Raw genomic sequence first — 12,202 nt, forward strand, 5'->3', positions numbered from 1 at the left:
ATTAATGATCAAAGTCAGTGCACAAATCAGGACCTCACAAGGTAAATCCTGATAGGAATCTCTTCTCAAGTGTATTTCATTGTCATTTAACCTTATGAATGATGTTCTTGATGGTTTGTCATTGACTGACACATTAAGCCTTTATTTCCAGTTGGACAGATGTATAAAGCACGTGGTTCAGTGCAATAAAAAAAATAAGTTTGATCTGTTACTGAAACATGAGGGAACTGGTGCTTTATGGCATTCTATAAAAATGTCATAAAATATCTATTTATTTGACAAATATGCGAAGAATTGAGGACTTGTATTTCAAGATACTGTTGGTTTTTCTAAAATAGTCCCTCTGGATTTCAAGCGCTTTTGACTTTTAGAATGTCTGGAGAGGCTAGGAGGAAGAAAGACTAAAAGGGGAAAAATACTGCAACTATCAATTTTCCAGGCTGTTCTCTTGTTCTTAAGCACAGGTTAACTATGTGTAGGTTACTGTAACTAAACAAATAATACTTCATGTGTAATGAAAGCACTTCTGAATATTATCTCAGTAATTACATGTTAATTATGTTATTCACCTAGTGTTTTATTAGCTACAAATCTTAATAGCAATGGTAATTTCTGGTTTTCATTTCTGGTAACTTAATGGAAATAGGGAAGGTACAATATGTGTGCAAAAAATGTGTTGCAGTATCACTTGCAGTGTTTTTATGGAAAGCAAAATGATGTTTCACTGATACGTTTACAGTATTCACCTTTGTAGTATGAATGAGTTGTTCTGACACAAATGCTTACAAACTTTGGGTCTAGTTTACCTTTCACTAAAGTTAGGAAGAGCCAACTATCTTTTTATGGGTTTGATAGTTACAAGGGTCATCAGTTTCAAGAGTCTGTATAAAATATGTTCTGGGAGTTAGTAAATAAACTAGCTCAACCATATGTATGTCAGTTAGAAAAACAATCTGCATTGGTGACAAATTTAAAGCCATATTGTAAGAGAGAACTTTATTTGGCTGGTTGAAGTTTGAAGATTTTTAGTCATGAGATTTTTGCATCCTTCACTATTTTTTCATCATCCCATGGGGGGGTGGTTCTATTTCGTTTTACTGTTGCATACTTCTTAGATGTTATCTCTTTGTATATATCTACCCTTTCTGTCATCCATTAGCATACTGAATGAGAACTTTGCAGTTCAGACACCTCTACTTTAAAGTGACAAATTAATTAGTAGCAGAAGGGGGGTTTTGTGTGATATAGATGTGTGTCTTCAGTGTTTTACCAGTGTGTGTATGTTTTTCTGTGCTCAGAGTTAACTGAGAACTATTTCCATACAATGCAGTGTGCAGATAAATTAGTGATGTCAAGGCAAAGCTAATAAGCAGTGCTGAGAGGCAAAGTGTATTAGCACAGTATTGAACCCAAGTTAATATATCTACGTGGCTTCCACTCCCTTCACAGTGTATGCAGAGCTGTTTGCATCTTCTTTCAAACCTATGTCGTGTGCTATCAGTGGACTGGCTTTAAGGAAAGCCAGTTCTGCTTTGGGAGAAACCAATGAGGAAAACAAGGTATTAAATTTTATGGCCTACATGTAATTCTGATGACAGCAGTGTCTGCAAATACTGTAGCTGTCCACCATGCTGAGTAGCTTTAGCCTTTCCATCCTGACAGATGGTGTAGTAATGAACTTACTGCACGTTAAGATATAGCATGATTATAGTCAGCATAAGACTTCTGACCAGAATATTAGTACTAGTCTCTGAAAGAGATGAGTTATTCCTGTCAGTCTCAGGGCTTTGTACTTTCTGTACAGTGAGTCTTGCATTGGGCTCCCTCACATTTATTTTGTGTTAATCTTTTTCCCTGAGATGCGGTAAGGCAAACAGAACTGTAAGTTAGAGTTGTGTTAGGTAGGTGGTGCTTGGCAGATCTGGAGCTGTTTTTTAAAGCAAAAAAAGTAAATGAAACAGCTTTGCTCCAAGGAAAACACAGGGTCTTCACACCTCCTTCACTTAAAGAATAATAAATAAAAACTGTGGACTGGTGAGACACTTAATCCTGGAAGGACAAGTGCCCGACCCTGCAAGTTACAGCAGTAGACTTACTGTAAATGTGTGCTGTAGGAGGGCATGGCTTCTGCCTCTCTTTGACTGCTGGTTCTTCACATTTAGCTCTGGCAAAGTGAATCAAAACAGTAGGTCATCCTGTGATTAGTTCCATGTTCCATTCCTTCTCACCAAGGCATGAATCCTGCAATTTTGAGTAGTTCTGGCTTGTTTAAAGGTTGTCTGTAATAGCAGAGATAGAGCTGACAACCAAGTGAGTGGTGATTTCCACAAGGATTTCTCTCTGTGAAGTGAATATATACAGAAGGAAGAAAGAATATGCTTGCTTTAGAAGTGTGTTCTTTAAAAGGCATTTCCAAAATGTCTCGCTCATAATCTAGAATAGCTCAATAAAGCTATTCATCTAGTCATTCTTAAAAATATATGCTAACTGAAGAAGTGAGAAGTCTGTGTAGAAAATGGTCCAAAGTGCAGAGAGTAATGCAGCTGGTGTACTAGATGTGCAGTGGCAGTATTCAAGTAATATAATCAAAATGCTAAGTGCATTTTTTGATAAGCCTGTTGCAAATACTGTGGTTTCTGAATTTAATTTTCCTTATAATTGAAAAGTTTAAAGTGAACTAATGTTTCTGAAAACAGGTTTGGATACATTGCTAATATTTGGGGCTTTTACCATTTTTATTTACAGACAACTGTAGGAATAAAAATAAGTGTTGCTGATTAAAATTGTGGTTAAAAATCAACAGATTTCATTGCATTTTTCTAAAGTAATGATTACATACTTTTAAAAATAGAATGCTGATTTAATCCTTTAATTGTGTACATTCTTTCTGAATTCATGCAGGTTCCCACAGGGGTTGCAACTAGATGATCTTCAAGGTACCTTCCAACTCTAACCATTCCCATTGTCACTGAATTTCTAATCAATTTGCAGTCATAGCTTTTTTCATAAAATTTCTTTTTGTCACTTTCTGGTTGTGAAAGCTGGACTGTTTTTTGAGAAGTTACACCTATAATCTCCTAGTCAGCATATTGGTTTTAACCATTATGTAAATGGTATCAGGCTCATAGAAAATCCAGTAATTAAAAATAATTTACTACTTTAAGTGGTCTGTGCCTCAAGTGAAGCAATGAACGTAAAGTATGTCAGATAAACAAGACAGCCTTGTGAAAGGATTTGTCTGTGGGTTCACAAGCACTTTCAGTTCTTCCAGTGAAGGTTCATGTTTTCTCCTGACTGGTTCCACTTGTCTGTGGAAGTTGACAACTACTTTTTATATTCAGGGTGCCATCACTTTCTGTTGACTTCAGGTGAAATTGCAGACGCATAACATGATCAAAGGGATGTGGAAGGCTTCCAGTATCCGTCCCTTCACTTTCTGTGGTTCTGATTATCCAACTGCAGGCACCTCTTAATTCACACTGACTTCAGCAGCCCTCAAATAACTGAAGCGCTTGGTTTGAGTTGTGTACTAATCATCCTCAAAGAAGACTGCTGAATGAAAGAAGATAATTTGTCTCAGAAGTCTCTGCCAAATATCTCTAGATAGAGTGGTTTCTCTTGCAGCTGTTCCATATGTTTCTCTCATTCTATATTCAATATTAATCTTCTTTTTGATGGTGTCTGTTTTCCAGTGGGCACTCAATAACAATAATACAAAAAAATGTGTATTAAAGTTGATTTCCAACCATTCTCAAAGCATGAGAAAGCCTTCATTGTTAAAAATAAGGCCTGACATAAAATTGCTAGGTTTACTTGAAATGTAAGGAAAGGCAGCCTTGAGTACTTGATGCATGAAGAGAATGCTTTCCAAGACAGCATCAATATTAATATTTTTTTGATCTTAATTCCTTTGTGGTAGCACTGTGATACAGTTGATATACATTCTGTACTCATGAAAACTATTTCATAATAGTATTCGTATCTTTAGAAAAGTGGTTGGGTTTTCATTATGGGGTTTTTTTGCATGTCAAAGCCTGTATAAAGTTTTTTGGTTTGTGTTTTTTAGGATGGTCTATATGTATCTTTACTGATTGAGAAGCTGAAATTAATTTTTGCTTAAGAAATCTGGAAAATGTTCAAAAACCAGTATCAGGTAAAACAGAAATAGCTTTATTTTTTCACCCTCTTTCATTTCACCTCTGAGAACTCAATTAAAATGGGAGGGGAGGGGAAGGGCAGGGCAGGTGGTGTCTGTGGCAAGAAGTCCAGGTACAGAATTGGTTTGGAATGTCTCATTATTTGGTGTTTTTATGGAAATACTATAAGATAGTGGGTAGCTGCTGTTACCAAGAGCTTTGTGTCTACTTTGACCCTTGTGGTCCAGGGAAGGCATGCCATCTACTCCCAAACTCTTAAGGTATAGTCAGAAAAGGAGGGTTGCTTTATTCTCTTGGTTCAGCACAGTGTTGTGACAACACTAGTCACATCACTTACAAACCTTATCCTTCTCACTGTTTCCTGACTCTCCTTTTCACCATGCATTGCCTCCCCTTCTCCAGAGGTGATAAAGCCTGCCCCCCCCACGAGCCTATGGCTAGACTCTTTGATGCCTGATAAGGCACACGCTGTATTTAAGGCAGGGGCGTTCATACCATGCAGGGGCATTCATAACCTTTTTCCAGTATTTTCTGATGCCTCATGAAGGCTGCAGCATGAGTGCAGCCCTTGGGTTTTTACAGTGATACTGGTAGGATCAGATCTACTACAAGGCCACTTAAGTCATCCCAGAAAAGACAGTAGATGTTTGAGTTTCCCTGGTTGTTTGGTCTAATCATGATGGAATTTGCTAACTAGCAGCAAAGTTTCTGGGAAATGTCTTTGACATACATATGTAGACAAGGCCAAACATATTCACACATGTAAACAGGTTGTGAAAACTTCCACAGGAAATCAGACACAACATCCAATCTGTAATAATTTTTAGTTTTTAGAGGTATGTTTTAAAACTTACTTTAATTTGGTGAATTGTAGAAATAAACCATTTCCAACTATAACTTACTTTTAGCCTACATGTTTTTAAAATTTTTTACAGTAATTTTGCTTTTTAGAGAATAACATTATAAATAAAATAATTTAAAATATTCCACAATATTCCATCAAATTTATGTTCTGATCCTTTAGTAAAGCCAAATAGTGACTATATGGATTATTCTGTTAGAGTAGTCTAGAAGCTCTTGTTAATATTCTGCTGACTATGGTAACAGTCTGATGTGGGGAGGAGTTGTTCTTATGCATTCATCTTGACCATTGATTATACAGTGCTAAACATTGGGTTGGATAATGTATCCTTAAACCATTTTATCACAGGGTGGCCCATGTGTTGAAATATTCAGTGCTCAAGGCAAGAACCCAGGAGCAAAATGGAAGATTTTTGGCAATCCATCAGCTATATGGAAAGTAAGTTTTTAAAGAAACTTATAAAATCTGGAGTATAAAACAGAAGAATGTGAATGAAGCTTAAAATTAGAAGGTAATGAGGGCTTTGACCTGACAGTGGAGTTGTCACTTGCAGTTCTGTCATTATGACAGACTAAATGACTACTTTAATTAGTTCTTTACGTGTTCTTGCAGACTAGGTTGGTCACAGCATAATTTTGTAGTTAAATATTTAGGAAGTGATTTCTCTATTCTGGTAACTAATGGGTTGTGTTGGGCCTATTGGTTTGTGAGTCCTGTTCATCAACATTACTTGTTTATAAAGCAAGTGAGTAAAGGATATATTTCTATGGATTATATTATCATATTTGAACTACTGTCATTCTTGCAGTGCTCTGCCATTTGTGATTTTTAAAAATAAGTAATTTTGCATGTTAGTAGCATAGTTGGCTGTGAGAAGAATTATTCTAACAGAGTGCTTATGTTTGTTTATTGTTCCTTTTTGAAGGAATATGATAAAGAAGTAAAAGGCTTTGTTTTTGTACTTGAAGGAAGCAGTCAAATCAACAAAATGCAGCTACCAAAGGAAACTAGACAAACTTGTAAGTATCAAAGAATTAAATGTCTGTGATGCTCTCATTATTAAATCAGACTTGTGTTGGAATGTGAAACATTATTCTCCCTTATTTGGGCATAATTCAACATTAGCCAAGTGTTTTTTTCATTATCTTTCTAGTAGCTCAGTTACTTTAACAGGGCATTTCTATACCTTTTACTTAATTCTAAGTGCTGTAGGGAAGATCCTTGTTGATAGGTGTTTTCATAGTGCTGTGTAACTGATCCTGCTACAAGCTGATGTCTGGCAAATAACTTCTGACTCCATTCAGCACTCCCTAAACAGTAAATTTATTGGCATTAGAGAATGTGATACAGGTTGCTGACCCCTTTCTTGTTTTACTTTAAAAGTATTTATGCTTCTGTGTACAAGAACATTTACCTAAATTTCAGCTGTGTTTAACCATTCTTTGATGAGCAGTGTAGAACAAGTTTCTCCAGGTTGTCTATTACTCGTACCAGAATAAACAAGAATCAGAGCAGTCTGTGTTTCTTAGGCCATACAGCAATCATCATCATTTATGCCTTAAACTCCACTGCAAGATACTGTACCTTATAAGGCTTGTAGTTATGAATTGAGCTGGTTTAGAATTACCTGCTTGCTTTTTGGAAAAAAAAATTGAGATGGTAATTTTAGTCAAATGTAACAGGAATCTTCTAGTATGCTTCTCATACAGGGTATGTAGTTACAATTCACTTTTTTCAAACAAATGCAAAAGATAAATAAGAAAGTGTATAGCCTGCTCATGTGCTGAGGCCTTGAAGATTAATCTGATTTTATAGAAGAAATTTACTGTCTCAATATAATAAATGCTAGTCTAATGTATCTTTCTGAGAAATCCAACTTTGTTTATTGCCACTGTTACAATAAACTGTTACAGACTAAAATGAGGATTGAGAATTAGTGCTGTGGGTTATCACTGCTAAGAATAGTCTGGTTATGAATTTACTTCAGCTAGTGCTGCAGTACTACAGTCAAATTTCCATCTGTTACCATGTTGTCTTTCTCTGTCTCTTCCTCTCTTGAGGTGTATGTACCTCAATTATTTCATTTATGTCAAGTATACAGTCTCCCAGTTGTACTGTAATCTTTCAATACTTTTCCAAAATAAAAGATGTTATATATTAAAATATAATTTGAAATTTTAGTGTCATTTGACCCACAAAAGAAGGAAGTTCTGAATTGGCGTTCTTTAGAAGAGGAGCTAATGTTGCTGTGGAGTCTTGTTAAGTCAATGAGTAGCAACCTGTGCTGTCCCTGGTGGAATAGCTAAAAAAACAACATATGGTTCACTTCAGACAGCTTTGTACTATCTTTTTTCCCTTGATAGGGAGCTGTGTGAATCCTGAAAGATTTCTTGTGCTTGTTCCCTAAGTTAAGCTCATTTACTTTTGTTCTAAAAATCGGAGGCCTCCATTGAGCTTTGTTGTCATGGTCTGAATCCCATGAAAGAAAAAAAAAAAACCCAAAGGGTTTTTGAATTTTAGTGAGGTGCACATTGTCAGAAACACGTGTGCAAGCTTCATGACTATATGATAATCTTCATAGGAAAGTATTACTTCATTTTGTAATCTGTACGGGATATTTGGTGCCTACATGGTCTTGGAACACAAGAATTGCAAATAAAAAAAAAGTTCCTTTTTTTCCTGAGCATTCCATCAAAGCCACAGGTGAGACTTTTAAACTCACAATTCTATTGCAGTTTGAATTGGTTTTCTTGTGTTCATATGTAGTGTGAACCTTTGGAAATAGTGATGAAGGAGCATATCTGTGTGGTACAAAATTTAAATGCTCGATAGTCAAATGTGTATCTGCCTGTACAAAGCACATGTATTTAATTATTCTTCTTGTTTCTAGTGGGACTGGTCCAGCGATTTCTGACACTTCAGATTTTTGTGCCATTGGGACGAGACTTCTCTACTGAGTTACTGTAAGATGCATAAAATTTCCTTGAATACTTCATGTAGAGTGAATGCCTGATTGCAGCCATTAATTGTGGTGGCAGGTTTTGTATTAAAGCATGGTGACTCATCAAGTTAATAAGAGATAGTTAAGCTAATGAGATCATTTGCTGGATGCTTTGAATACTGACATTCTTTTGAAGACAGAACAAACTCTAAAAATCTTGAAGATGGTGAAAAATCTGAAGAAATGAGTTATGAATTTATCAAACATTAAAATACCTGGTCCATGAGGGTTTCTTGAAAGTTTGCAAGAGATTTATAAATAACTATTCCAGGGATGTTTTTCAGGGCAAGAAGAAATACATATTCAAAAAATGGGAGAGAAATAAACAACCAAACAAAAAGCTAGGATGACAAATGGAGTCCTCAATCAGTGTAATTATGTCCATACTATAAGGAGAGATATAGCTGCAACAGACTGTTTTCATTAGTTCAGTGTGGAATCATAGAATGCTTTGGGTTGAAAGGGACCTCAAAGATCATCTAGTTCAACTCCCCTGCCATGGGCAGAGACACCTTCACTACATCAGGTTGCCCAAAGCCCCATTCAACCTGGCCTTAAACACTTCCAGGGATGGGGCTTCCAAAACCTCACTGGGCAACCTGTGCCAGGGCCTCACCACCCTCATAGTAAAGAATTTATTCCCAACATCTAATCTAAACCCACCCTCTTTCAGCTTGAAGCCATTGCTCCGTGTCTTATGCCTACACTCCCTGCTCTCGATGCAGCGCAGAACACCGTTGGCCGCCTGAGCTGCTGGCATGTCCTGACGGCTCATGTTAAGCTTTTCATCAATCAGCACCCCCAAGTCCTTGTCCTCAGGGCTGCTCTCAATCCATTCTCCACCCAGCCTGTAGTTGTGCTTGCGATTGCACTGACCAACATGATTTAATAGAGTTGGGCGGTTGTCCTTGGACAGTATTTCACCCCTAGTGGCACCAGCTGTTTGACCAGCACAACCCATTCAGCTTTGTAGCCAGTACAACATCAAAGATTTGGATTAACAAAAGAAACATGCCATTGGGAATCCTGCAAGAAGGGATGGTTGAATGGTATGCAATTCAGCTGAGTAAAGTCAGTGCAGAATTTTATTGTTTGGTCTTTCCTTAGCTTTACATTCATCTGTACCTATAGCTGTCAGTGTTTCTTGATTGTCTGAAGTCTCTTGCTTCTAGAGTAGGGGGAAACAACTATTGTAGGTTTAAGTCAAAGATGACAAAATGAGATGCTGAGAAGCTATCATTCCATCTATACTTTAGTAGAGATAGGGTGTTCATTGTGATGTGAATAACCTATTTCATTAAATTAGGATGGCGTGCTATTATATGCTGCTGGGTAATTCTGGTTTTTCCTGTGCCTTCATGTCAGTAGAGTCATATTGTAATATTTTGTTATTTCTACAGAGAATACACTAGTGTAAATTGAGTGATATTTATTAACATTTCTCAGTAGATTTATAACAATCCATGCAGGTATTCCAGTCTCAGTGGTTTGTGAGTTAGTGGACATTTATAACCTACATCCTGTTGGTAATGTTATATGTTCCTCTGTGACAGGCTTAATTTCCAACATGATTTATAGAATCTGAACATTGAGAAAATCTTCAAAGGATAAATTAACTTATTTAGCACAGATTTTTATCAGAGAACTTTTTTGCTTCTCCACAGAACGTGGAAATTTGAAAGAACACAGCTCAAAATACTTGTTTTAAAGGCAATTTTGACTTCATATATCAAAATCTTGGTGCAGCGAATATAAAATTTTTTAAAGTGAGAAACTGTAGGCAGGAAAGCTGGTAGTTGTTGAGGAGATCAGAAAGCTGAAGGTTCACAAGCAACTTCCCTTTCTCTGTAAGTTCTGTTCCTATCACAGCTATTAGCCGTTTTCTTTTGTTTTCCTTTCAAGGTTCTTCTCTTTATTTCTTACCTCACTTTGAATTTTTTTTTTGCTTAGGTATTAAGGTGTATCTAAACAAGCACAGGTGACATTAAAGCTGCCCTTTATTTTTTTTCCCTGCAACAATGTTGCAAAGAGTGTGGCAAATCAGAGTCTTTTCTGTTCTTTGATGGATTCCCTGAGTGTAGCTCTGGTTACACTTTCTGCTTCTGTGGTTTTAATTGCTGCATTGTTTCTAAAAGTGCATCACAGAAGGGACAAAACAAACAGGATTTGTTCATTTATACAGTAAACAGAATGAAAGCATATAGACTTGCTTCCCGTAGGCTTTCTGCAGACAGATGGCAGAGACTTAGTTACAGGTATAGGAATTCAGTATGTATTGAGTTTGGTTCTTTTGTGTGTTTTTCTCACCCATTTTTAGCTCTTAACAAGAACCTGTTTCTCCACTTTTATTCTCATTTTATTTTTTTCATCACTTGCAGGGTAACTGAGCACTCTTAATTTTCTACCGTTTCTCCCACCTTTTTTTTTCCCTTTTCTTTCAGCTTGGATCAGGACTTTGTATTTTCTTCCTCTTTTTTTCCCATTCCCACTACTACTGTGTCCCTCTAGTTCTATAATATTCTTATGCACTTCTATACATTTAAATACATGTATTTTGTATTTTTATATATATAGTTTATGTCAACACACATTATATTACTATATTTACTATATTTAAATAGCTTAACTTTTATATTTCACTTGTTTCTTTTTTTTCTTTTTGTCAACTTTCCTGATTCTAAATCTGATAAAGCCTGATACAAACTGTAACTCACTCTACTTCATCACCACAGACTCTGAAATCACTACACTGAAGAGAAGGCATCTCACTTAATACATTACCATAGACTTTTAATAAAAGGATAGATGTTAAATTCTGTGTAACTGTTTCATTATTTAAGTAATTAAGTTGTAATCAAATCATGCTCATTCTGATAATTACGTGAGTTCATCAATGCATTCAAAGTAACTGGAACTGCTTAAAGGTATATAGGCCTAAAAAGTGCAATCTCATTTGTTCCTCATTGAGTGCAACTGTATGCAGAAGTTGATTAAACCTCTTTAAGAATAAATTTACTATTAAGCTTTGTATTAGATACCTGTAAACTCCATTAAGACTTGCAAAATAAGTACTATATTTTATCCTAGGAGACTCATGATAATTCAGTAAATAATAAAGACAAGTCCTTCTTGCTTCATATGACTGCCATTCAGTTCTTTTCAGATACTTTGAAAGGAATCTCTTGCTTGTTTATGGACAGAATATTGATTGTGCTGGTGCTTCCTGGAGTTTAATGTTCCAAGATAGTTTCTTACATAATCTGACTACTTACAACTGAATCTTAGAGTAGCTTCAAGTGAAAATTTATAGCATACCAAGTCATCAAATTTACTTTATGCAAAAAACACTTTGGCAACTTCTATAATAGCTGCACATGATGCTTCATGGAGCATTTCTTCCTCTCCCATTTTGCACAGAGATAGAAATATTAATTTAGATTTAGCTTCACCCTCTCTTTTGCATTCTGTTCAGTGATTGATCTGATCAGCAAACAAGGCCATCCATCACTGCTGGCATCAGCAGAGCTAAACCTTCTAACATTTGCTATCAACCGGTCATGCAAGATTCTTGTCATAAATACTGGATGTGAAAAAAACTGTTTAAATTAGCTGGGTTGCCTTTTCTTTGGAAGAAATTTCAGTAGAATTTCAGATACTTAGTTAGGTGGAGTGATTAGATACTGCCACATCAACAATCAATGTATTGAATCACATAAAAATGTGTAAATCATTTGTGGATTAAAAATTTGGTGAGGCATAATAAAATCACAACTAAGGCAGGAAGCATGTAATTTATACAGCCTCTTTAAGGCAAATAATAGCTAAGCTGTTAGCAATGCTGAACATAGCCATCTGTTGAAAATGTAGTAGCCAGTTGTTAAATCTTCAGTAATACAGGTTTTGCAATGTTTCTGGAAAAGCAAAAGTAACTCAATTTGAAAAACTGGTATGTAAAAGAGAACAGCATCTTGCCTGTATTGGCATTCTTGTTTTAAGTCCCAATGTATGGACACATGCAGGTGATAGCACTTTGTCAAACACACGAACATTCATTCTTAGTAAATACTGTAATGCCAGTCATTGTCATACTTTATTTCTGATATGTTTATTTTCAGTGTTAGGTATCACATGAAATTCGTACCTCTGTGTTGTAATTTTTACAGCAAAGGAGTAGAGCTGTTG

At 36.0% G+C, this 12,202-nt stretch overlaps 1 protein-coding gene across 1 annotated transcript in view; it reads left to right on the plus strand.

Moving 5' to 3' along the window:
• Positions 1-4,132: 4,132 nt before the first annotated feature.
• The window catches only part of CFAP20DC (CFAP20 domain containing), a gene marked incomplete at both ends in the record, with an annotated part of 70,522 nt that continues 62,452 nt past the window's right edge, over positions 4,133-12,202 (plus strand). The window contains 4 exons of the mRNA XM_084269828.1: positions 4,133-4,153; positions 5,368-5,457; positions 5,945-6,038; positions 7,910-7,982. Coding sequence (XP_084125954.1) covers positions 4,133-4,153; positions 5,368-5,457; positions 5,945-6,038; positions 7,910-7,982 — 278 coding nt within the window. The remainder of the gene's footprint in view (positions 4,154-5,367; positions 5,458-5,944; positions 6,039-7,909; positions 7,983-12,202) is intronic.

Source organism: Gallinula chloropus (assembly GCF_964237585.1).
Source record: "Gallinula chloropus genome assembly, chromosome: 12".
Classification (NCBI taxonomy): domain Eukaryota; kingdom Metazoa; phylum Chordata; class Aves; order Gruiformes; family Rallidae; genus Gallinula; species Gallinula chloropus.